Source organism: Peromyscus maniculatus, chromosome 8 (assembly GCF_049852395.1).
Source record: "Peromyscus maniculatus bairdii isolate BWxNUB_F1_BW_parent chromosome 8, HU_Pman_BW_mat_3.1, whole genome shotgun sequence".
Classification (NCBI taxonomy): Eukaryota; Metazoa; Chordata; class Mammalia; order Rodentia; family Cricetidae; genus Peromyscus; species Peromyscus maniculatus.
In genome coordinates this window covers 18,094,230-18,119,567 of record NC_134859.1, presented here as the reverse complement: position 1 = coordinate 18,119,567, position 25,338 = coordinate 18,094,230, and the positions used below count along the sequence as shown (strand labels likewise).

Sequence of the window (25,338 nt, the reverse complement as noted above, 5' to 3'; positions counted from 1 at the left end):
AACCCTGACAAGGTTGTCTTCTGTCTCCATACACACATGTACTCACATACACACACACACACAGAGAGAGAGAGAGAGACAGAGAGAGAGAGAGAGAGAGAGAGAGAGAGAGAGAGAGAGAGAGAGAGAGAGAGAGAGAGAGAGATTATAAAGAAAAAGAAGCAAACCCTGCCGGGCGGTGGTGGCGCACGCCTTTAATCCCAGCACTCGGGAGGCAGAGCCAGGCGGATCTCTGTGAGTTCGAGGCCAGCCTGGGCTACCAAGTGAGCTCCAGGAAAGGCGCAAAGCTACACAGAGAAACCCTGTCTCGAAAAACCAAAAAAAAAAAAAAAAAAAAAAAAAAAAAAAAAAAAAAGAAGCAAATCCTCCATGGCAGGTATGGTCCTGCTGGAGCATGAAGAAAAACCATGACTGATATACCATGGCCAGCGCCCTCCAGGGCACAGGAGCTACAGGTGGGCCCCCACCAGGGGCAATGCTCCTCTGCAACCTCCATGACCCAGCCTACCTCCCAAAGGACAAACCAGTGGGATCAAAAGAATGCACCCTGGTATCACAGGCTCTGCCAGACTTCAGCTGAGTGCCAAGTGCCGCATGGTAGTTAGCACCAGTACACCAACCATGGGTTGCCATCAGAGGAGGACCCCCATGGCCATTGTGCAGGGTAGGTGATGCCTCTGAACTATCACAAATGGCCTGGCCCAGGGTGGAAAGTTGAAGCCCTGGAGCAAGGAGATGGGAAGGTGGACAGACAGGCAGACAGGACAAGTTGGAGGAAAGGCTGAGCAGAAGCCCTGGGCAAGGCCCTGCTCCAGAAAAACACTGCACAGCTGTATCTGCCTAGAAAATCCCAACCGACCCTCATGGTCTCCCAGGACTCTCCGTATCTACCCACTTGGTCTAGCACCTGCTCCCATCCCAGGTGAGATATCCCCCGGCTGCGGCTGCAGAGTCCCATTGGGGGATCCGCCTTTGCACATCTACCCTCATCCTGTGGCTATGGGGTGAGCAAGGTTCAGAGGACAGAGCAATTAGACAAGGCTTCCTGGAAGAGGGGCCTCCTAAGACAAGGCCAGCCTGGTCCTGCACTCCAGGCTGGGTCAAGCAAAGTGTGAACAGGGTGCTGAAGGCCTTGCCCAGGGCACTCTGGCCAGGACACTTACAACATGCTCTACTCACTCATCCTCTCTGGGCCCCCATTTTCTCATCTGGAAGACCAGGATTTGAACTCTTCTCCCAAGGCTGTGGGAGGGTTCAGTTAGCCATAGACAGGTCAGTACTGGATTCAGAGTGCTGTTGGCAGTCTGACCTTGACCTCATGTTAATGCTGGGGCTCAGGGAAGGCCTGTGCCTTCCCAAATCTGTCCCCGGGACCTTGTCCCTCCAGAATGGGGGTCCCTGAGCCTCCATGCCCCTCATTACCACCAAATGTAGCTGCTGGAAACCACTATGTCAGCTACACTGGTCCGGATGGAAGCCCAGGAGGCCCGTGAGACACATCCTGACCCATCCCACTGAACTGGCCAAGACACCTGAGCTCCAACCTATTGGGGCCCCCGCCTGGCAGGTCCCCTGGGACTCCTGAGGGGCCATGGTCTGCTGTTACTGCAGCTGCCAGCCTCACATGGACTGTGAAGCAAGCTTACTGGTCACCTGATACTTAGAGTGCAGTGATCATGTAGCTCCAGACCCAGACTTCAGGGTCTCAAGAAGACCCTGGAGCCTTCCTGCCCTCCACAGCCCCTTCCAAAGTAAGAGCTTCAAGTAGGCCCACGGCGAGTGCCAGGAGCCAGGGCTCAGCCTGGGACAGTCAGGTCCTACACTTCAGCCCAGAGGCAGCTTCCCAGCAGGTGGGCCGGGATATGCCCCTTGCAGACTTTCCTCTCACCCAGCCACTTCCGAGACTCGCCCGGTGGAACCGTCACCTTGGCGCTGGTGCCGATGATGATTGTGTCCCTGAGGTCTTGGCAGCAGTTTTCAGGCCCTAAGTAGATCCAGAGGCTGGAATGGGTGTCCAATATATGCCTCTCTGCATGCTCGCTCTGCCCCACGGCCCACACGTCTACATGGCACTGTGATTTAGCACCCAAAGAATGGCCATGCCCAGCCACCGTACTTGTCTCGTGTGCCTAATGTCCTGTGTGGGGACAGCTTGACTAGGGAAGCTCTAGGGGTGCACAGGGTGTGCAGAAGGAGAGACACCTCTGTGCACAGAGACGCCGACACACATGAATTCAGGCTGCCACCCTTCACACCCTGAATAAGGCTGGGCCTCAAGGGGAGGGTGTGTGCTGGGTGCCTGCCAACCCTGAGCTCAGCCCAAGCTCAGCCTGAATTTCTCCTGGGGCTACAGAGCAGGTGCTTGCTGTGCCGGGGGCCCGAGAGGTTGATACAAGCATCACCTGGCACGGTCTAGTCTCCTCCCCACAGACCTCCCTGGCAGGTGTCACTGGCAGAGTGGATTGACTAGGCGGGGCAGTCCCATGATGTCTACTGGGCCAGGTATGCAGATGAGCAGAAACCGTAGCAGCTCTGCCTACATCAAACCTGCATCCTGGGGCTCAGCTGCAAGGATTGACAGAAGCTGAGCCTGGATCACTGGCATCTGGAACACTTGGCCTACTCTATCCTGTGGCCGTGTGGCCAGGAGTAGCCTCCTCCCTGGGCCCTGGACATCACCTCCACCACCAGAGACCACCTTCCTGCTCAGGTAAGGTAGGACAGAAGAAACCAACCAGATCACAGTGTTGCAGGCTGCTGGGCATCTGATCCTGGTTTGCCCCCTACACAGGGCAGTAACCTCCCTGTGTGCCTCTTGGGCCACATTGAGTCAGAAAGGCACAGGGCCCAAAAATCATCATACTGTGTGCGCACGCAGGGCTGGGGAAGTCAGTGGCTCAGGGCGGTCCAACAGCGCTGGATGGGCCCCCTCTTGCCTTCTAGAACTCAGAGGCAGCCGATGTCTGAGGTTTGGGCCACAAGGTGTGGGGGCCCCTCTCCCCCACTGCCTGGGAGATTTGCTGTTTGTGAGATCTGCTAATTGGAGACAGTGCATCCGTGGGTCCCCGGGGCCCGACCTGCGATAAGAAAGGCCAGGTTCACCAGCTCCCCTCCCCTGCCACTCCCTGTCGTTGTGACGCTTGTTTGTGGGGTTGTTTTCCTCCCCAGACAGGGTCAGGCACCCTGCAAGATGTTGATGCTGGCTTTCTCTTTCTCTTTCTGTCCTTCTTTCCATCTGCCGTGAAGCCAACCTGAGTCACTGCCTGCCTCATCTCCAGCTAGGCCTGGACCTACAACCCACAGCCTTGGGGCTTCCCTGCCCTGAGACGGTCCAGCCGGGATGATTAGGACACTCCGACAGTCAGCCTTGGGCTCCAGAGTGGGTGAGAAAACACTTCTACGCAGAAGGGGACGCCCTAGGCCCTTGGGTGGCTGTGGATCATATTGCTGCAGAGGGAGGGATTCTTTATGCTCTAGCCACCCCCTCCACATGAACTCAAACTTGGGGACCTGCTGCAAGGGAAGGGAGGAGAGTGAGGTCCCCTGGACACAGGGCCAGCTAGTGTGCTCCAAAAAAGTGTTGGAAGTACAGTCCCTCCGACACAGGCCTGGGGGTCCTAGTAAGGACCAGGCAGGGCTGTGACCGAAGGAGCCCCCACTGGTCTAGGCAGCAGGACATAGACCAAGTCCTCTTCAGTAGTCCCAGCATAAACCAGGCCAGGCCCCAAGGAGGCAGGGAGGGAGTGGTCCACAAAGGACATCGGAGTAGAGCTGCCATCTTCCATAGGCCCTGTCCTGTTGCGGAGGAGATTTTACTGTGCCTCTGCTCTGAGCAACGAGAGAAGCGTCCCTGGAAACAAACCCCTCTTCCTGGACTGGGAGACCCTTTCATGTCCCACTACAGAAACAAGGGGCTTGGAAGACTAGGGAGCCAGTCCCCCGTCTCTGAGTTTTAGGGTCTCAGTGTTCAGATTACGAGTACACAGAGCAGCCCTCAGGGAGGCACTTACACACAGGCACACACCAGAAAATGTGTGCACACTTGTGGACACTGTATGTACCAGAAGACACATAGCACGTGCAGATCCAGGCTGTGCGCACAGAAGCTGGTATAGCTCTGCAAGCCTCCTCCAGGTCGTCTGTTTTAGGAGGAGCTGTGGCTGAGGAGGTCACAGGGAACCCCCATTCATGCCCTCACTGCCATTCTGTTGCAGGTGCCCTGGCGAGTCCCGGTCTCGCCCTCCTTCTGTCCCTCACTGCCCACTGCTCTGGACCTCAGACTAAGGGCTTCCCCAAGGGGGGGCTGAATGCTAGTGAAGCCAGCACCTGGGTCAGGTGAGCAAAACCCAAATCCAGCAAATGCTTTTCTGTGACAGGGCATGGAGAGGAGGAGGGGTGATCCTGGGTGCTCAGTTGGTGGTCCCAGGGGAGGAACTGTGTCCAGAATCTGCACATAATGTCCAGATGGGGCCACTCTTCGCCAGCTCTGACCTAGCAGGCCTAGCCTGACTTCAGCACCACTTGCTGGCCTGCTTCCAGGGTCCAGGGACATATTCACAAGAAGCCTTGGCAGGCAGTGATGGCACACGCCCTTAATCCCAGCACTCAGGAGACAGAGCCAGGCGGACCTCTCTGAGTTTGAGGCTAGTCTGGTCTACAGAGCGAGATCCAGGACAGGCACCAAACTACACAGAGAAACCCTCTCTCGAAACGCCCCCACCCAAAAAAAGAAGAAGCTTCAACCATCAGAGACTTGCGACCTCAGCCAGTGTCCCCCAGGTTCCCCCTCAGAGCTCTAGGTCATCGCCCCTTACTTCTTGGGCCAGGCCCAGGGCCTTCAAGGCCATTGCTATTCCCCAAATCATTTTAGCTTAGTCATTTTTTTCTGTCCTGGGCTCTCCAGCCTGGGCTTGAATGCTTCCCCATTTCCTTTTTTCCTTTCTTTTCCTCTTTATATTTATTTATTTATTTGTTTGTTTATTTATTTATTTATTTGTTTATTGGTGTTTCAAGACGGGGTTTCTCTGTGTGGCTCTGGAGCTTGTCCTGAAACTCACTCTGTAGCCCAGGCTGGCCTCAAACTCACAGAGATCCACCTGCTTCTGCCTCCCGAGTACTGGGATTAAAGGCGGCTGCCGCCGCCGCCGCCGCCGCCGCCGCCACCACCACCACCACCACCACCATCTGGCATTCCCCCATTTCTTGGAGTGATGATCATCAATGGACCAGTTAGTTAATGTGATGACTGGTCAGGCAGGCCCAGGATCCCAAGTAGATCCAGCCAAGCCTGAGTTAGTATCGGAGACACCCTCCCACCTGATAGGTAGACTTTATGTCACATCCTGAGAAAGGTCCAGAAGATGGCCTCACTCATGGTCACGCAGCATGTGACCCCATATTCTTCAGCAGTTATCAGGACCAGTCCAAGCCTGAGCTCAAAGTCAGCTGAGCCTGAGCCCCAGAAGTGATGGCAAGGACCCATGTTAAAGCCCCATCCACTGACAGCCTGGCTCTAGGAAGGTCCTCTAGGATGGATGGAAGGATAGGAAAGGAAGAAGAAGGAAAGGAGAGGAAGGGGAAGGGAAGAAAAGAGAATAATCTTCCCCATAGCCGGCACTGCCTGCCTCTTCCTCCCTCCGCGGTGGAGGAAGCTGTGATCGAGTCCCCCTTGCAGTAGCCAAAGCCTTCCTTCCTGGGTCTTCCCCTTTGGATCCGGCATGGCCCCCTCCTCCTACACAGGGACAACACCTCCCTCCTGCAGAACTTTTGGTGCTTGCCAGCCAGCCAGCTACCCCAGGAAGAGCTCTCCACTTTAATCAGAAGCCTGGCTTCACAGAGGGTCCCGCTCAAAGCCTGGCAGGTGAGTGAGTGCTTCCGGGGTAGACAGAGCACAGGGTTTGCGTGCTCCTCGGGACACTAGAGCGAACACAGGTAGAGGGGCCGCCGTGCAAGGACTTGGGGGTTGGCGCACAGCTTCCCTGAAGCAGAGGGCTGTCTCCAAGTCATCCTGCCAACCTCAAAACCGCCTAGAATGTGACTTTTTGTTGTTACTGCTATGTTTTAATAATTTATTTAAATTTATTTTATATTCATTGGTGTGAAGGTGTCAGATTCCCTGGAATTAGAGTTACAGACAGTTATGAGCTGTCATGTGGGTGCTGGGAATTGAACCTGGGTCCTCTGAAACAGCAGGCAGGGCAGTGCTCTTAACCACTGAGCCATCTTTCTAGCCCCTAGAATGTGACTTTTTGGTGGCCCCGCTGTGACAAGAAGTCTGGCCCTTCTGAGGCAACTCTTCCCCTAGAGGGTGATCTGCATGAACACCCACATTGGGCAGTTCTAGCATGTTCCAGCAAATCTGTCTACAGGGTGCTTCTGCCTTGACTTGAAACGGTCAAGGGCTTGTCCACTGCCTCAGGCCCCTCCCTGGGTTCATCTAGGAGGTGGTGCCTCCTTGGGGTGGTCCAGCCCAGGGCTCATGAGGGAGGATCTTGAACCCCATTGGCCTCTCTCCCAGCTGGGGCTGCAGGAGCCTGTTGAGTCCACTTGGCGCTACATCTGGCCATCACCTGTCCACGTTAACAGAAGGAAAGAGCTAGACACCGTGGCACGGGCCTTTAACCTCCGCGCCTGAGGGGCTTTGGCAGGGGGACTAAGTTAGAGGTTAGTCTGAACTGTGTAGAAAGTGCCTCTATTTTTTATTGTTGTTATTGCTTTGTTTTTTGAAACAAGGTTTCTCTGTGTAGCTTTGGAGCCTGTCCTGGAACATGCTCTGTAATCCAGGCTGGCCTCAAACTCACAGAGATCGCCTGCCTCTGCCTCCTGAGTGCTGGGATTAAGGTATGTGCCACCACCACCTGGCTCATCTATTTTTTTTTCCAATATAACCCTTAACATGTGTGCACCTAACCTCAAAGTGTTCAGATACGCATAACACAAACGGATAGATCCGAGGAGAAACAGGCGAATCCATTGTGATAGCCAGTGGTGTTCGCTGCCTGTCAGGACAGGACAGGTGCAGCAGCCAGAATCAAAACCACGAAGAGTTCTTTCGGCATCTCAGGTCCGTGGAGCTGAGATGTGTGGACAACAGAACACATGCTTCTTCTTACCAAGACAGCCGCAGCACTGGCTCTAAGATCCACCTTCCCCAAACTTACAGTGTGGACAGCGTCCAGTACCTGTTCTCAGAGCACAACGAACTTGAACAAGAAATCAGGTGCAGAAAGGTAGATGGAAGACTCTCAAATACTTGGAAATTGAGCAACACACTCTTTTTTAAAAAAGATTTATTTTATATGTATTGCTGTTTTGCTGCATGTATGTGCATCGCATGTGTACCTGGTGCCCAAAGAGGTCAGAAGAGGGTGCCAGATGCTCCAGAACTGAAGTTATGGATGATTGTGAGCCACCTGTGGGTTCTGGGAATTGAACCCAGGACCTCTGGAAGAGCAGCCAATGCTTTTAACTGCTGAACCATTTCTTGAGCCCATGAGCACACTTTTAAATAATACCTGGGCCAAATAACTCTCAAGATTATTTTCTGATGGTCTCATGTATCCCAGTCTGGTTTTGAACTCACTGTGTAGCCAAGGGTGACCTTAACTCTTTTTCTTTTAAAGTGTAATATATGTGGGTGTTTTGCCTGCACACATATCTGTGTAGCACGTATGTGTGAAGTGCCCAGAAGACAGCATTGGATCACCTGGAACTGGAGTCACAGACAGTTGTTAGCCACCATGTGGGCGCTGTGAACCAAACTCAAGTTCTCTGCAAGGATCAGCAAGTTCTCCTGACCACTTACCCACCGCGCCAGCCCTCAGCCCTGAACTTCAACTCTTGGTCTTCCTGCCTCCGCCTTCCAAGGACTTGGATTACCGGTGTGCACTACCACATGTGGCATCAAGACAATTGTCACAAGCATTGTGAGCTAAATGAAAATAAAAATAGAGCCACCATGCTGGTATCTACTGTCACCCCAGCACTCCGGAGACTGAGCCACAGAGTGAGGCCCTGTCTAGAAAAAAAAGGAAATTTATCAAAACCTGCGGGGTACAGTGAGAACAGGGGCTGGCTGCAGCTTTGAATGTGTGTGTTAGAAAACAGAAAGGTGTGGGTCCTGCTTGCAGGCTTTGCCGCTGGGTCTGACAACCTGGGTTTGATCCCAGAACCCAGACGATGGAAAGAGAGAACCATCTCCGCAAAATGCCCTCTGACCTCCACATGCACCCCACAGCATGTGTGCAATCCCACCACCACCACCACGATAAAGAGAAAATTGTAATGTTAAAAGAAAATATCTGAACTCAACGGTGTAGTTTCCTATCGGGCAGCCAGGAGAAGAAACCTAGAAGAAGAGATGGAACGATGAACGCTGACGGTAAGAATGAATGAAGCCGGATGGAAGTCTCCAGTGCCACAAGCCACTCTGTGAAAAGGTGAAGCGCCCTTAGTCTGGCCATCGGAGAGCGGGGAGACACAAAATTGCTGATAGTGAAAACAAGCAAGGGCCGTTTGTTGCATGTCCCTTGAAAATAAAGGGATTGGAATGTCTATCTGTGCACACAGGTGTGACAACTTGGATGAAATGAACCAGTTCCCTGAAAGGCAGAATCCGTCAACACCCACACAGGGACATGGAGACAAGTATTCAGAACAGGCGTGACGTTGTATGCCAGGCATCTTGGTACTCAAGAGAGTCTTGAGTTCACGGTCAGACAGGCTACACAGTGAAACCGCTGTGAAGGAGGGAGGGAAGGAAGGAAAAAATGGAAGGATGGACAGATGGAAGGATGAAAGGAAGGAAGAGAATCAACAGTCTCTAGGCAAAGCTGACCTACGTTTAATATCCGTGGGGCCATCATCTTAGATGGGCATTGTAACATGAACACAGTTGAGTGACTACAGAGCTAAATTGAACATCTCTGGATTTTTTTATTTTTTATTTTTTATTTTTTTTTTGAGACAGGGCCTCTGCATAGTCCTGGTTGCCCTGGAATGCACTCTATAGACCATGCTGGCTTCCAACTCACAGAGATCCACCTGCCTCTGCATCCAGAATGCTGGGATTGAAAGTGCGCCTGGCTTATCTCTGGCTTTTAGCTGCAGTCTGTCCACTTGCCTCTCTCGGGAGTACCTGTCTCAGGCCTTGTTTCTCCGTCTGCCTTCTCATCTCTGTGATACTGCAGGTTTTTCCTCACACGGGGTTATCTCCAGTTCCTTCTTCTGCTGAGCGGGGGAGGGGCTGAGCAGTGTCCCACCGGGGCCAGTCCACACTGGACGGACGGTGACCTGCTATCCAACCTCTCCCCCCTGCTCAGCTCAGCTGCTTGGCCAACCTGGCTGCACGGCAAGGCCTCCAGGACGACTTCGAGTTCCACCCGCCCAACCTCCTGCTCTTCTACAAGTGAGTGTGTCCCTGCTGTGGCCTCCCCATCATTTCGTGCCTGCCAGGTGTGGTTGGGCAACCCTCCTCTGATCTTGAGCCACCCTGGAGACACTGGGAAGGCCGGTGGGAGGCCCAGAATTGCCTCCCTGACATCCCTCCGCTTCAGTCTGGACCAGGTGAGGGACGCCAACTGCCGGGCCTTCATTCACCATGCTGCCCAAGGAGACACAGAACTGCTGGCCAATTTGCCCGACCAGAGAATTGCCCTACAGCACACAGCCTTGGCCTGTCTGGTAGGTGCCTCAAGGGAGGACAGGATTGGGCAGCGAGGCCAGGTCATCTGTTGAGCATTGACCTTCTGTCCCTGCAGGGGAAACCCCACCTACAGCTCAGTGCCTCAGACCTGGGGCTTCTTGGGGTCCTGGTATGTGACATGGAGGCGCCCCAAATCGTGGCTGCAGACCCTCATGTGCTGAAGAACCTGCTTCGGTGCCCAAAGCTAACTGTCATGCAAACTACAGCCCTCAACACCCTGCTGGCCAGTGGGAAGACACAAATTGGGTGGGTGGAGGGTTCCAGGGATCAGGGGGAGGGGGGACCAGGGAGGCTAGAGGGGTTTCCTTCCTTGAGATAAGAGGGAGGGAGCTTGAGGTTTGAACCCAGGGTGGCAGTGAGGCCTTCCCACAGTCTTTGCTATTTGAATTCTGACCCCAGCCCCGGCCCCACTCCGACATTGCAGGTTGAGGCATGGAGGTACAGGGTTCAGGGTGCTTCCCACCACCTGGGGTTCACAGCAGGACAAATCCCCAAATCTGTGGGCACTGGCCAGGAGCTTGGAGCCTATGAATATTCTTCCAGCCTTCTTTAGGGCATGGGGTGGCATGTTAGACTCCGACACAGCACCCTTTCCCATGCACCAGGCCTCCTGGCTCCTGGAACCTGGAGGGGCTGCAGGCCCTGGGACCTCTGGCCACCTACATCAGCCCCCACCTGTGGGAGAAGGTGCAGGAGGTAGGAAGGTACCTGGAGTGGGGCTGGCTGTGGGCACCACCAGTCCATCCAGGACTGTGAGTGCCACACAGCCACTCTGAGTGGCGGCCCTGGGTGCTCCTGTCACAGCACACATGGCCGGTGGGGCAGAGGGAGGGACGAGGCTGGCCCTTCCTATGACTGGGAATGGACACACTTGCCCTGCCAGGCTGTGGGCTTGGACTTCTTCCGCAGCGTGGTGGCTGCTTACCGGGCAGGTCAGCTGAGCAGGCGTGACGCCGGGCGCTTCGTCACCAACTTCCTGGAGTCCAAGGCCGATTCCGTGTCCTCAAGGCTCAAGCGGCGCACAGGTCAGTGTGATCAGGGTGGACTAGGGACACTATGCCTCCCTCAGTCTGGACTCCTAATTTTGGCCTAGTCTGGGCCAAGCTCTTGGCTAGACACCAAGAATGATGAGCAAGTCAAGGAGGTCTGGTTAAATCGGAAGTAGAGGGGGCTGGGCATGGAAGTGCTTAAGGGGCCCAGCCAGGAGGATCTTAAGTTTGAGGCCAGCATAGGATACATAGCAAGACTCCGTCCCCTGAGAGCAAACAAGAAAAAAAGTGGAGGCCAGGGTCCAAGAGGGGTCCCAAAGGCAGCAAGTTGTCAGCTCAGGCCTTCACCTGCCAGCCTGCTCACCAGCATACCCTGCAGGGAGCTCCTGTGTCCGTGGCAACATCACAGCAGCCACCCTGCACGACGACCTCTTCCTGGTGCACTACGACTGTACCCAGCTGGAGTCCTGTCTGGGCACACGTGTGCTCAGGGCCAACCTGGACCCCTTACTGCAGCACCCCCTGCCTGCAGAGTGCCAGCGCGTGGTCAAAGCCAAGCTCGCTCAGGTGTGTGGATGGTCAGTCTGGGGTGGCGGCTCCAGGGCTGGGCTCCAACTCAAACTGCCCACCCGCCTCAGATCTACCCACACGGCATCCCTGAGGACCAGCTGCACCTCATCACCTCGCTGGTCTACCTCTACTCCCTCGCTGAAATAGGCCAGTGGAACATCACATCTGGAGACACCGTGATGGTCCTGCTGGCCTCAGATGCAGCTCTGGAGAACCAGACAGAGGTGAGGATGGTGAGGGCTGGCAATGGGGCTGAAGCTGGCTGGTCTGGTTTGCCCAGGCCCACTAACTCGGGCCCTGCCTCTAGGCGGTTCTACAGAAGTTCTTGGACCATAACGGCAAGGTTACTGGTGCCCTTCTGGTGGCCATCGGGGGCTCCCGTCTCTGCTGGATGAGCGTCAAGCAGATCCAGATCATCCAGCCCTCGGAGTTCCGGTGAGCCGCCCTGTCAACCACCTTCCCAGCAAGAGGCGCAGGGGAAACTGAGGTTGGGGAGAGGTGGTAGAATGGTCCACACCAGGCCATCAGAGGCACGTTGGACCACCACAAGAAAATGTCACAAACAGCAAGGGACACAGCTCGACTAGTAAAGTGCTTCCAGCACTAGCGCAGCGACCCAAGTTTAGCTCTCCAGCACACAGCTTAAAAAACTGGCACCGGCCGGGCGGTGGTGGCGCACGCCTTTAATCCCAGCACTCGGGAGGCAGAGCCAGGCGAATCTCTGTGAGTTCGAGGCCAGCCTGGGCTACCAAGTGAGTTCCAGGAAAGGCGCAAAGCTACACAGAGAAACCCTGTCTCGAAAAACCAAAAAAAAAAAAAAAAAAAACTGGCACCGACAGCCACACCTGGAATGCCAGCACGGGGAAAGAGAGACAGGAAGAGCCCTGGGCTTGCTGGTCAGCCAGGCTAGCTGATCAGTCTAGCTGAAATGATGAGTCCCAGGCCAATGTCCCAAAAAACTGGTACTGAGGAAGACACCTGAAGTCAGCCTCTGGCCTGCACACATGCACACACGTGTGTGAACACACACACACACACTCACACACACACACAAATATGCACACAAAGAGGATTAGCAGGATGGTTCAGAGGGTGATGGTGCTTGCCACCAAGTCTCACAACCCAGGTTCGATCAACCTGGGTCCCACACGGTTGAGGGCAAGCACTGACTTCTTCAGGCTCTCCACTGACCTCCACACATGTGCTGTGATGCCCCCACACATGTGCGCGCACACATAAGTAATATAAAAAAAGGATAAAAAAAATATAAAAGGAAGAAAAGGAAGTATCACAAGCTGAGTGACTTGAAATGAGAGATAAATTCTCTAGGACTTCTAGAAGCCAGAAGTGCAGAGTCAGAATGTCCGCAGGACCAGGCCCCTCAGAATCTCACAGGAAGGCCTTTCTTGCTCTTACCTGTGTGTCTGTATCCAAAAGCCCTGCTTGTCATAAGGACATGAGGAAGTTAGGCTAACCTCAGCCAGTGGAACTTCATCTTCTACTCTGGTTTCATCTGCCAAGAGTTTCTTATTTCCAAATAAATAAAGGCACTTTCTGAGGTACCAGATGGATTTAAATTTAGGGGGTTATGCTCTCACCCAGTACAGGGGGCAAGAAGAAATCTGTGTTTCAAGGGGTAGAGGCTACACTCAGTGGTCAAGGTCAAGGGGCTTCCAGCCTACTCATCTGCCTCATCCTACTCAGGCTGGCTGGGGCTCCAGACATCTCTCCCTGCCCTCAGAGTCGGAAGGATGTGCTCTTCGCCAAGGCTCGTGAGGTCTTTAGGAACACCAGTACTGTGGGAGAATACTACTACTTAATACGCCCCTACCTCGGTGAGCCCTGCACTGACATCTCTCCCCGAAGTCCTCTGCCTCTCCTTAATACGCCCCTACCTCTGCCATGTGTCACCCCCCACACACAAGTCCTCTGCCTCTCTACCCCTCACCACTGCTCTCTCTAGGTGGTGCTCCCTTGGAGGAACTTCAATACCTGGCCCAGGCCAACATCTCTATGGACATTGATACATTCACCAACCTCAACCCCTTCATGTTGAAGGTGGGCCCAGGGGATACCTCTGATTTGTTTTGTTGAGATGTGGTCTTACTCTGTAGCCCAGGCTGGCCTGGAACTCACAATCATTCTACCCCAGAGTCTTGAGTGCTGGGGTTTGTGACATACTCCACAATGCCTGGCTCGAAGTCTGCCTCTGTAGTAGGTAGACAGGGTGGGGGTGGCCAAGCTGGGAACCCCAGGTCTCAGACCCATATGTTCCAAAGCCTGAGGAGTACAGCTGGATGGCATGTGACCTCTGTGCCTCACGGTCCTCGTCCTGCTCAGTCCTAGGAGCAGCACTACCTTTCTGGGTCCTTGAGTAAGGAAGGCAGCCCCATGGGTCCTCACACCTCCCTCCAAAACCCCTGGCTTCATTTACAGAACCTGAGTGTGGACAATGTGAGAAGTCTGCTGGGCCAGAATGTGGGGGACCTGCAGAAGGCTCGCAACCATCCAAATGTCGTCCTGTGGATGCACAACCACAACATGTCAGACCTGTCTGGGATGGGCCTGGACACCAGCCCCACCCTGGCCTATGTGACCAACAGGCCCCCCAATGCTGCCTACCCACCATCCGATTTGACCCATACCTCGAATCTGCCTGGGGATGATGGCGTTTCCCCTGCCTCAGGTATGGTCCACACCCCTTGTTCCCATCCTTAGCAGACCTCTGGCTGTCCCTGCCTGTTATTTGCCTCCTGAGGGGTCTGCCATGTGTCACAGGTCATTGCCTGATGAACCATCTACAGTGATACAATTACCTCCTCCAAAACCCACTAAATGAGAGCCAAGCCTGGCGGCCCAGGGCCAGCTACTCAGGAGACCAAGACAGGAGAAGGACTGCAAGTTCAAGTTCAAGACCTTCCTGAGCTTCAGAGAAAGTTTAAGGCTACCCTGGGAAACGTGTGTGTGTGTGTGTGTGTGTGTGTGTGTGTGTGTGTGTGTGTGTGTGTGTGTGCATATTATATACATACACACATTTATGGGGGCCAGGAGAGCTGGGGATGCAGCTCAGTGGAAAGAACTTGCCTGGCCAAGTGCAAAGACCCAGGTTCAATCCCCAACACCACAGAAACAAAACTAATGCCCCCCAAAAACCAAACCACGAAAAGGGATGAGGCTGAGACCAGAAGAGCAGCCATGGGCGGGGTCCTCACCGACCCTCCAACTGTCACCATCACCAAGGGAAGGATGACAGCAGGGACTCTGGGGGGGTGTCTTCTAATCAGGATTAATGGGTCCCTTCCTTGTTCCACCTGCAGGAAGCCCTCCAGTTCATCCGGGGTACCTGTCACTCGCTGTGGCTCTGCCTTCCAGCCTCTTGTGGGTATACTGTGTCCAGCTACTTGTGGCTGCTACACCTTCAGGACCAATAGGCGCTGCTCACAGGACACTAGAACCCTGGACACTGCCAATGGTTCTGACCCAGGGCAGTCAGACCCCTGAACATCAGCTACAGAAGCAACGGAGCTGCTAGATGGAACAAGACACCCATCTAGGCTGAAGTACATGTCCCAGGCCCCAGGGGACCTGCTGTGTTCCCCATCCTAGGAGACTGGCTCTGGCACACACCTCAGCTCCCAGGACCTGGGCCCATAAGGAGATAGGACCTGCCCAGCCACAAGAGCAGGTTGATAGGAGGAGACAGGGTCCAGACCTTCTGGCCTATTCCAAGACAAGTGGACTTGGTGCCACTTCAATGTTACTGCCTTCACTGGTGGATTTGAATAAAGCACAAGGCTATTGTACAGCCTGTGTCTCTGCTAGGGCCTTGTTGGAGACAGAATCCTTCTGTCAGGGCCCAGACTGTGGTGGCCTCCCGCATCCCTCAGCTAGGGTCTCAGGATTTCCACTACCTTGGAGATGGCAGCAATCCCATCAGGAAGGCCTCAAATAGCTACCACCTGCCTGGGGGTCCACTTTCATGCCTCTTTTTTAAAATATTTATTTTATTTTATTTTATTTTATTTTATTTTATTTTATTTTATTTTATGTACATTGGTGTTTTGCCTGCATGTGTGTCTGTGTGAGGGCCTAAGATCCCGGGAGCTGGAGTCATAGACAGTTGTGAGTTGCCATATGGGTCCTGGGAATTGAACCGGGGTCCTCTAGAAGAGCAGCCAGTGCTATTAATTGCTGAGCCATCTCTCCAGCCCCCATCCTTCTTTCTAAGAGATTGGAAGGGATGAACACAGGGAGCTGTATTCATGTGATTCTGTGATCATAGGAAGCTTCAGAGTCATTCTCTTGACTGGTCTTAGGAACACTACAGGACATCTCAAGGGGCCAATGCTACTGTTTATTGAGTTCAAGAGTCCTCAAACTTTGGCAATAACCCCTGGGACCTGCTCCTGGTCAAGATGGGGCTCCCCAGTAGGGTTGGAGCCAGGAGCCTTAGGGGTGATGGTGTCAGCTCAGTATTAAAGCTGGGAGCAGAGCTGGAATCCATGCAAGTACAAATCTTGGTCCAAGGAATGGGGCTCCACTGGAAAACGCCTCTGCAAGGAGAAGAGGCCACTCAGACTCCTGACTCCATCCCCCAGCTCTGCCCCTGGGCAGCCCAGCTCACCTCGGACATTGAGGTCCAGGACCAGGTAGCCACTGGGGATGCCACCCTGAAGCCCCAAACCCAGCCTGTCCAGCTCTTCCTGCCGCTGCCTGAAGATCCAGTCGCGGACAGGGCTTTTATCCTCTTCGGTCTTCAGGCCCACAATGTGTGGCCCTAGAAGTTTCTGGACCTCAGGCACAGTCAGCCCCTGCCAGAGCATGAGGTAGCAATCAGGGTCTCTAGGCCCCCAGAAGGTTGGAGGGTCTACTGTTAGTAAATTGCAGCCCATGATACCTCAACCCCTATGTACAAGGGGCCCCTTGTGAGGCCGCACCTCTTCCAGCAGATCCTGTCCAAACTCCTCCCTCACAAGGACCACCCCCTGCTCATGAGGTCCTGTTTCTTGTCCCTCCTGTGACCCTGCTTTACACTAGGCCCTCCTTCTGAGGCTCTACCCCACAAAAGGCCCTCCATCCCATGTAAGGACCCCCCAACCACCCGCAAGCCTTTCTTAGGAGGCCTGGCCACTTTCTATGGTGCCTCTCTTGAGCCCTCCCTCCTGAGTTCCCATCTCCACTTACCAGCAGGGCGTCCATCTGCAGCTTTTTGAAAGTGGCCAAGTCCATGCTCACATTCTGCTGGCTGAGGGCCCTCAGGTCCTCCGCAGAGGCCCCACCTGCAGGTATGGAGGCAGTTTGAAAGCTCACAGCACCATACAGTCCCACCCTTGATAGAGCGTGCTCAGTTTCTCAGAGATTGTCTTCTTCCTAATGCCCAGGCCCTTCTATTACTCAACAACCATCTGGACCACCGGGGTCAGAAGGGGTGGGAGAGCCAAAGTCATCAGTGTCAGATCCCATGTATGCCTAGGAAGCCCTGGGTGGGGCAGGGAGAGGCTAGGACTTGGCATGTAACTGTGGGGTCCGCAGTGCTCCCATTGTAGCCACCCATGTGTGCCTTGACTCACCCAGGAATGTCCTGATTTTCTCAAAGTATTCCTGACTGCTCACATTCTGGAAAGCCAAGCACGCCTTTTCATAGAGGATACCCAGATGCCTCTGGCTGCACTCACTCAGGTCTTGGGGTTTAACCAGCCTGGGGAACATTGTGGGACATGGCAATGATTAGGAAGCTCTGACTATCCATTCAGCCCTGCAGAGCACACCGGAAACTCACCGCAAGACACTGGAGGGTATAGAGTGCAGATTCTGGGGTCCAATGTCACACAGGTAGGTTAAAGGGATGTCATCCAGGGCTTTTACTATGTCCTGGTCCAGGATGCCTCCTCCCCGAAGATAGCAGGCAACCAGGGCGATCGCCTGTGGGCAGAAGCCGCTAAGGCGCCTTGGGGCAGGGAAAGATGCATCCCCTTGTCCATGTCCTCTGGGGCAGATGTTACCTGAGCATCCATCTTTTGTCCTTTGGTGACTTTGAGCAGAGTTTTCACTGTCTCTGGTGAGGTCACATTCCACTGGCGGATGTCCTCAGGGCTGATGTATCGGAAGAAGTGCCCCAGCTGCTGGATCAGGGACTCGGGATAGCCTTGTGGGTAGGTCTATGGAAGAAGGGACCAACTCCTGGGGTTGTTGGGAAAGCAGTCCTGGGCACAGCAGACAGATAGAAGCCCATTATGAGTTACCTTGTCCAGTTTGTGCTTGAAGATGTTGAGCTGCTCATAGGTGAAGGGAATCTCATTCACAAGGTCCATCTGGGTGGCCAGCATGGCGCCATCCACACAGGCCTCTAGCTCCCAATTCTGGTAGAAGATGAGGTTTTCATCCACTTCTTGGGGCTCCCGCCCTGGAGGGCAGGCTTTCTCTGGAGGAACAGGCAAGAGTCAGAGGCAGTTTGCCCCTCTCAACTCTCCCTCCTCCCACGCCTGCCGTGACACACTGGCCTCCGTTTACCCACTGACAAAATGATGCAATCCTATTCACCCTGTGAAGTTATGACTGACCAAGCTGAGGAGCCAGGAAGAGCCACTGGTTGGAGCAAATGAAACTCTACGATGCCAGATCCCTGTCCCTAGTGTCCTATCCCAGGTTGCTATCAAACAGACACGGCTCTGGACTCACCCTCTGTGTCCCGCCTGAATCTTGGGAGCATGGCCGTCAGCTCAGGCCCCAGCCAGGAGGGGCCTCGGGAGATGTGTTGCAACCATTCAGCTATGACATCCTGAGGAAGAACCATCGCAGCCTGAGCCTCAAAGCCCGGGAGCTTCAACGGCAGGCCAGGTAGCAGGATCTTACCTTGGGGATGCTGTGGACGATGGACTCATCCAACACTGCCAGCAGGCCCTGCAGAGCGTCCAGAGTGGAGACTGACCACTTTAATGGGGGGCTGTCCAGAAACAGGGGCCCAGCTCAGGGACTCAGAAGGTGGCCCCAGACAGAGCTCCGGAGACAGAAACTGGGACAGACAGTGTCTCCCCTGACAGATCAAGGAGTGCAGCCTCCTAGGGAACAAGACCTGACAGGATCCAGCAGGGGAGACGCGGCTCTAGGAAACCCACTGTGGCGATGGAAACCCTCACACATATCTGCCCATAGGCTAAGCCGTCCCTACTCACCCATACGGGGATTGTCCACTCCTCAGAGCCTCCCTGACTGCCTCTTCCTGGCCCTGGTTCAGGGGTCCTCGGCAGCCCGCCAGCCGGGGAAGGAGGACTTGGGAAGATTTGGCCACAAACTTCCCAGGCAGGTCACAGGCCAGGCCTCCGAGAGCCTGCACATCTGCCTCGCTCACTTGAAAGCTATGCACGCCCTGCACACACAGCCAGCCTCAGTACCTTCGGGAAACCGCCCAGCCCACCCCATGCTTTGTCTCTGCCTCTAGTAGATGGCAGCATTCCATACCTGGCATTCCAGAGCTGCAGGCAGCAGCCTCTGGCGCTCCAGAGATCTCTGTGGGAGCAAATCTACATTGGCTTTAGAGATGAGGGAGAAGAAGTGGGCACAGGCCCGTTGCCCCGGAAACATGACTGGGCTATGGAGAGGAATTGTGCGGATTACTGTGTATGTAAACACACACACACACACACACACACACACACACACACTCCATTGCCTGCCTCCCTGGCAAAGCCACCCAGCCACTATACATTGTTGTCCAGGGCAAGGTGGGGGTTGAGGATATGGGACGTGAGACCAAGTCCCCAACTTGAGACCTACTTGAGGAAGAGCAGCAGGTCCAGCGGGAGGGCATCCAGTTCCTCATTGGTGAGGTACTTAGGAAGGCGACGTGCCAGACATCGCAGCTGCCAGGAGACCAGGACATGAAGCTCAGAATGTTCTCGGCCACAGCCCTCAAGGATGGCCTGGGGCAGCCCAGTTCTAATCCACCCTACAGGCCACACGCCGTACCCTGACTCTGTTCACACAGCCTGTGGCATGAACATCCCACTGCCTTGAGAGCCAGGGACAGGGCTTGCCTTGATCTTGAATCCATACAGGCTAGTCAGGTTGACCTTCCTCTTTCCCCCCACCCCAATCCCCGCCTGAGTCATGCCACCATTGACCATGTTTTGAGGACAGAGCCTTGAAAGATGAGGCAAGGTCTCCAGCAGAAGGACAGCAAGGTCATCTCAGATTTGAGAAAGGGCAGCAGGCCCAGGGGGTGGGGGGTTGGGGGGGAGGCATTCAGACACCCAGAGATCTGAAGCCCCATAGAGACACATTCCCAGGGGTCAGCTTAGGCAGCAAGAGGAGCTGTGAGGGGAGCCACCAGCCAGGATGAGATCCTGGGTCGGGTTGAAGGGGGGCGGTGGTATCATAGAAACTAGTCACCAACTTCCCAGCCATGGTGCGTCTCCCTCATCCCACCCAAAGACCATGGAGGGACCGACCTGATTCACTTGGAGGGTGATGTTCTTCTGCCTCACAGCCACAGCCAGCTCCTGGGCACGCTTCATGCTCAGGCCAGATACGTCACCACAAGTGAGGTCAAGAGAGAGGCCGGCGGGGAAACTGTGGACAGGGCTGGGAGTCTGCACCCAACACTGTCCCTCTCGAAGTGCTTCCCTGCCCAGAGGGCCCTCCCTTCAGGACCCTGGAGGCCCTCCCTGAGACAAGACACAGCCTGGAGGGCACAGTGCTTGTGGCCTGGAGCACAGTCCTTCCCCCACAGCCCTGACTGAGCCAGCCAGGTGGGGAGGGAGGTGGGTAGAGAGATCAGACAAGACACAGAGGACATTGAGGAGGTATGAAAATATGGGAACCTGGCACCTGCTTTTTCAGCCCACAGGGCCTCCTGAGCCCCCCAAAAGCCGCTGAACCCACCTGGCCAAGTCAGGGGTGCCAGTCAGTTCAGCACGGAGGAGTGCGGCCTCCTAGGAGACAAGGCCAGGCTGACATTTCCCTGAGCACATTGGGGCTTCCATGCCTATTCCTTGGTCTCAACACTTTCAAGGTCCAGGTACGACCTGAGTCTGGCTACTTCGGGGACCTGTGACTTAACCCCCAAGGACCTCACTGCTTCCCAACTCAGCTCCTTTCAGGGCCTAGTTGTAGCCAAGATTCTGCTGCTCTCTGGGCTTATCAGCCCTTTGACCAACAGCCACCTCTGAAAGGGGGCACTCAGAGATGCATGCATCCATGTGGAGAGTAGAGACAACATAGCCCACAGCCCCAAGACTAGAAAATCCCTCTGGGTCCTCCAGGGCACCTCACCTGGCCCGTCTTTGTAGCCTGGACCTGCAAAAGTGGCATCCACCCTGTGGGCAGAGGGTATAAAGCTGGAGGCAGGCCGGGGCAGAACTGGGCTCCCTGATTCCAGCCCTCTGCACACCCCACCGGGTGTAGAAAGAGAGTTAAGGCCCCTGTACATCATATAGCCTGTATCCCCCTGGCCCAGGCCTTTCCAAGCCTCTCACTGTTCTCAGTCCCTAGCCCTCCTGGAACTCAAGCCACCTAGCAATGGCCCAAGGAGAAAGTGTGGGGCAGGTAGAGCCTTTTCCTGGGCTCCCTTACCTCTCTAGGGTGATCAGCACACCCCATACTCACCGAGACTAAGGAGAAGCAGCAGAAGGCGTCGGCAGCAGATGGGGCTCCCACAGGACCCCAGCAGGAGTGGAGCTGTTGGCCAGGCCATGGTCTGTGGATAACAATGGCTCTGAGGTTCCCACCTGTCCCAACCTTCACCCCACACCACTGTCTGGGGACAATGAGGGGCCTCTGGGCCTGGGAAAGCACCTGTCCAACCTCTGTGGGCACCTGCAGTAGTGTCTACCAGGCAGGCTCTCCACACTGACCGCTTGCCAGGCCCGCCCCTAGGAAAACCAGCCCTCCTATAGGGAGGGGCACTGTGTCTGAGCCAGCGAGGCGCCTCGACTATGAGGTCCAGTGGACAGCTGAGCCCATCCTCTATCCCCACAGAGCAGGGAGGAACTGTAAGATTATAACCAGGAGACAAGGCTGTCTCCTGCTCACGTTGTCACTGGTGTCCCCATTTGTACTAGGGGGACTGAGTGGGTCAGGCTGGGGGTTATGTTGAGCCACCCTTTTCCCTGGGGCATGAGGCTGAAGGTATCTGCGATTTGCACAAACGCAGGGCCCCATCAGACAGACAGACTGCAAGGGAAGACAATGCCTCTCCCATATCAGTCCCTTAGGGTTTCATGCGTCTCTGAATGCTTTTCAAGCCCTGATATGGTTAGGACAGCAGATGGGTAAGTAGGCACCAAAGGGTCCACGTGTCTCCTCTGGGGTGGGGTCCAGAGCCCCTGTGGACAGGGTGAGTGGGAGCTGTTCATTGGAGAAGTGTCTTCCTGGACATGTGTGGGCTATATCCTAGCTAACTTTGCCTCATGCTCCCATGTTTAAGTTACCTGGCCAGCCCAGCAGTAGGGAATGTCTGGGGAGTCCCAGGTCTCACAGGTCAGAGGTTCCTGTAGCTAAGACGTTCCAGAGCAGGTAGAACACTCTGTGGACCAGAAGACGATGTGTAAAGAGAGTGAGCCCTGGCAAGAACCATGTCTCACTGTCTCCCCTCAACCCGGGAGACGATGCAGCTTACAGCCTAGTCCTGTGTGAGTCAGGACCTGCCTACCATCCCTAGCAGGGGCTCCTTAAAAGCCTAGGCTCTGCAGGCAACTGTGGGCCCTGGAATCTGCATCTTTCACACACACACACACACACACACACACACACACACACATCCTAAAAGGGGCAGATGGGGACCACTGTCCTACAGTCACATAGGATCTCAGGGTGAAACAGAAATACCCACAATTGTTCCATTGGCATTGTGTTATGGGGTCCCAGGGATGGGGGAACACAGGAGAGTCATTTAGATGCATCCTACCCCTCACCATCCACAATCAGCACCAATCAGCATCCATTGTTCATTTATCCCCCACACATCTGCTGAGCACCAACTGTATGCCAGGCCTGCTCAGATCCTGTCCAGGACTCTAAGATGGGACCTAGCCATGGAAAAGGCTGACCCTGGCTTTCCCTTGTTGCCAGGCAACATCGCCCCTTATTCCCCAGGTGGCTCTGAGCAGACGACAAGCTCCTACGAATAGAGTATGAGATGAAGTGGCTGAGTCTATGGCAAGACAGTGGCCATCCTCCCTCCAGCTGGGCAGGTGAGGGGTCGCAGGACAACCTGCCCAGCTATCTCCACAGCCCCCCTGCACAGCCTCCCTCCAGCCCAGTCCGGTCTGTCCCTGAATGATAGGAAATGAGGTCAGACCACATTCCTTGCAAAGGTCAGACTTAGGTGAGGCTGGGTGGGACCAAAAACCAGGGATGGGTCTTCAACAGAGGGCTGCCTGGCTCTGCCTAAAACAGAGATGTTCTGAGGCCAGCTGGGGTTGCACAGCATGTCAGAGGCAGGAGGCAGAATAAACCTAGAGGGCAGGAGGGGAACTGAGTCCTTGCCACCCCCTCCTTGTGCAGCAGGGAAGGACAACCCATGGTGGGCGACATTGTCTGGCCCCTCTCCTGAGAGTTCTCAGGACCTGGGACATTCCTGTCCTGACCCTTGTCCAGCTGGGCCAGAGGTGCCAAGTGGCACTGATGCAGCTGAATGTTCACCCTACCCACAATGCACTTTGGCTATGTGTAACGCCTGACCTCTGAGTTAGCATAGGCTCCCCCCTCTCTGTGACCACCTTAAGGCCATTGTGAGCCCCTTAAGGGTCCGGACACTGGAGTTGGTTCTAGAAAACATGGTTCCCAGGAAAGTCCCTAACACCCTGCTCTGAGAGCCCGCAGCTGAACTGGAGTTCCCATCCCGGTTAACCAGCCGCAGGCTACCTAATGGGAAATGGACCGGGAGTCACTCACAGGAGACTTGTTCACACTGGTAGGCATCCCCATGACCCTCGTGGGACCTACATGCTGCCTGACCCCCGCTCTGGCGCCCCTTGACTGCCACACCCCTGGCACCCTGGGAAAAAAATCTGGCTGGGGGCAGTTTTGGTTCTTGCCATGAATATACAGTCAATACAGCACCGTTGTAGGCTCAAGACTTCCGGGTCCTGGGGGGAAGGAAAAGGAGGAAGAGCAGCCCTTTGTTCAGGTCTCCAAAGGCTGGAATGGAGTTAGGCAGAGTGTGCTGTGATGTGCTGGGGCAACAGGGTGTGGACCAGTCTACATTCCTGGCAAAAGCCAATGGTCTGTGTACATCGAGAGGGAAAGGCAGCTGACCAGGAGGGAGATGGCTGAGTCCTTATCTCTGCTTACAGCTCAGTTTGCCTGAGTGTGGAGTCCTAGCACCCACCACAGCCCCCCAGGCTCCTAGGGTCCCCAGTGGCTGGCCCTACCCGTGGTAACACTAATAGGCTGGTCTCCTCTGACTCAGTTTCCTCATCTAGGACATAGGTGTGGACAGATTGTGCAGCCTCTCTGGCTGTCCGGGGAACAAATGAGTCTTGGCACAGGCATCTGGAAGAGAAGCTTCTCACGCCCTGGGAATGTGTGGGTGCGGATCCTGTACAGAGCTACAACAGCCTTGGGCCAGGCCTGAATTACATGGGGAAAGAGAGTTGCTCTCAGCCTTCACCTTCGGGGGACAGCCAGGTTTGGGCTTTCTTCTTACTGTCCCATTTTGGGGGGGGGGGCCAACCCTGAGAAAGCACCTGCCAGAGCTTCAGGGCAAGACAGAGTACGGCCTCCGAGTATGGCTCATCTCCAGGAGCAGGGAGCTGAAAACAGCCAGGCCACAGCTCCTTCCAGACGCTTCCAGATTCAAGCCATGCTCTGGACATCACAGTGGCCAAGCAGTGGGCAGGTGAGAGGCTTTGAAACCCAGACCCAGTGCAGGGTCAGACTAGATCCATGGAGCTGAGATGAGTGGACTCAACCCGTCTGGTGGGCATGCAGAGGCAGAGCCACGGTGCATGCCAGAGTGTCCTTCTCAGCCTTCAGTCCCCACTTAGCGGAGAGACCTCAAAACTAAAAGACCCCCGTTTTTAATACCTACACAAAGAACTAGACCATGGCCCACTGGCACAGAATGCTCACAGGAGGCCCTGGATTCCCCAGCACACACACAGACACAGACACAGACACACACACACACACACACACACACACACACACACACACACACACACAAACACCTTAGGTACAAAAACCTTCTGTTCGCAGAAGTGAGTTTACACAGCTCCCACCTCTGACCTTTTTCCAGGAGTGGCTTTCTATTCTACGCACTTGGACCCAACCCTAATCTGCCCAGAATTCAACAAGACTGCCAGGGAGAAGAGTCAGCTTACAAAATCAACAGAGATGTAACAGCTAAAAAATGCCAGACCGAGTATGTGTCATAAGGTGGGAAATAATGTCCACACCTTTTACCAGTAAAATTCAAAATATAGTATAAATTGTATTGGTTGTGTTATTGTTTTGCTTTAATTTTTCTAAAATTACAGTCATATTTGAGAGTCAGTTCTCTCCTTCTACCGTGTGGGGCCCAGGGATCAAACTCAGCTTGCCAGGCATCAAACTTTTACCTGCTGAGCTACCTTGCTGACGCTTGTTTTTTGAGACAGGGTCTGACACAGCCCTGACTGGCCTGGAACTCACTCTGTAGACCAGGCTGGCCTCATACTCCGAGAGATTCACCTGCCTCTGCCTCCCGAGTACTGGGATTAAAGGTGTGCTCAATCACACTTGGCTCCTTGTTCTTATTTTTTGAGACAGAACCTCAAGTACACAGACTGGCCTCAAGTTTAATGAAAAGCCAAAGATGACCTTGAACTTCTGATTCTCCTGCCTCCACCTCTTAAGTGCTGGGATTACAAGTATTCCCTGGTGTCAAAGTTGTTGCTTAGATCAAAGAGATGACTTCTTGGGTAAGGGCATCTGTCACCAAACCTGATGACTAGAGTTCAATCCCCAGGATCACATGGAGGAAAAATAGACTCTGATTCCAGAAGGTTACATGCACATGCTGGCACACGTATGCACAGTAAATAGATAAATGTAATAATAATAAAGAGGTTATTGTTTCTTGCCATCAAAATTTAT

At 54.5% G+C, this 25,338-nt stretch overlaps 2 protein-coding genes across 5 annotated transcripts; one reads left to right on the top strand and one right to left on the bottom strand.

The window, feature by feature from the left end:
• Positions 1–2,426: 2,426 nt before the first annotated feature.
• LOC102918166 (mesothelin-like protein) lies at positions 2,427–15,081 on the top strand. Of its 2 annotated transcripts, none has more exons than XM_076578127.1 (16): positions 2,427–2,710; positions 3,169–3,383; positions 4,215–4,335; positions 5,740–5,860; positions 9,321–9,406; positions 9,555–9,681; positions 9,759–9,949; positions 10,309–10,399; positions 10,587–10,728; positions 11,072–11,259; positions 11,331–11,486; positions 11,570–11,697; positions 12,967–13,097; positions 13,226–13,320; positions 13,699–13,948; positions 14,580–15,081. In XM_076578127.1, exons 2-16 carry the CDS (start codon positions 3,341–3,343, stop codon positions 14,792–14,794), a joined length of 2,085 nt encoding a protein of 694 aa, XP_076434242.1. In that variant the 5' UTR covers positions 2,427–2,710; positions 3,169–3,340; the 3' UTR covers positions 14,795–15,081. The 2 variants fall into 2 exon arrangements, with proteins under 2 accessions (XP_076434242.1, XP_042139713.1); XM_042283779.2 differs by having other exon boundaries at positions 2,478–2,710; positions 3,247–3,383.
• A 514-nt stretch (positions 15,082–15,595) lies between these two features.
• Positions 15,596–21,788, bottom strand: Msln (mesothelin). 3 transcript variants are annotated; one of them, XM_042283766.2, is made up of 17 exons: positions 21,690–21,788; positions 20,866–20,956; positions 20,533–20,576; positions 20,143–20,192; positions 19,710–19,830; positions 19,036–19,121; positions 18,721–18,850; positions 18,435–18,628; positions 18,115–18,205; positions 17,941–18,040; positions 17,505–17,683; positions 17,265–17,420; positions 17,042–17,184; positions 16,833–16,960; positions 16,447–16,541; positions 15,887–16,073; positions 15,596–15,815 (listed from the first exon to the last, which is right to left on the bottom strand). In XM_042283766.2, exons 2-17 carry the CDS (start codon positions 20,951–20,953, stop codon positions 15,727–15,729), a joined length of 1,881 nt encoding a protein of 626 aa, XP_042139700.1. In that variant the 5' UTR covers positions 20,954–20,956; positions 21,690–21,788; the 3' UTR covers positions 15,596–15,726. The 3 variants fall into 3 exon arrangements, with proteins under 3 accessions (XP_042139700.1, XP_015853026.1, XP_042139701.1); XM_015997540.3 differs by lacking the exon at positions 21,690–21,788 and adding an exon at positions 21,055–21,126; XM_042283767.2 differs by lacking the exon at positions 21,690–21,788 and adding an exon at positions 21,064–21,081.
• Between the last annotated feature and the right edge of the window lie 3,550 nt (positions 21,789–25,338).

What these genes read in the sequence shown, in the direction of transcription:
- LOC102918166 (XM_076578127.1), top strand. Translation starts at nt 3,341, where the DNA reads ATGATTAGGACACTCCGACAGTCAGCCTTGGGCTCCAGAGTGG. An exon ending in AACCTCCTGCTCTTCTACAA is followed by an intron (nt 9,407 to 9,554) that starts GTGAGTGTGTCC and finishes CCTCCGCTTCAG; the next exon opens with TCTGGACCAGGTGAGGGACG. An exon ending in CTCTGGAGAACCAGACAGAG is followed by an intron (nt 11,487 to 11,569) that starts GTGAGGATGGTG and finishes CCCTGCCTCTAG; the next exon opens with GCGGTTCTACAGAAGTTCTT.
- Msln (XM_042283766.2), bottom strand. Translation starts at nt 20,953, where the DNA reads ATGGCCTGGCCAACAGCTCCACTCCTGCTGGGGTCCTGTGGGAGCCCC. An exon ending in TCAAGCACAAACTGGACAAG is followed by an intron (nt 17,421 to 17,504) that starts GTAACTCATAAT and finishes CTTCTTCCATAG; the next exon opens with ACCTACCCACAAGGCTATCC. An exon ending in GACAAAAGATGGATGCTCAG is followed by an intron (nt 17,185 to 17,264) that starts GTAACATCTGCC and finishes TTCTGCCCACAG; the next exon opens with GCGATCGCCCTGGTTGCCTG.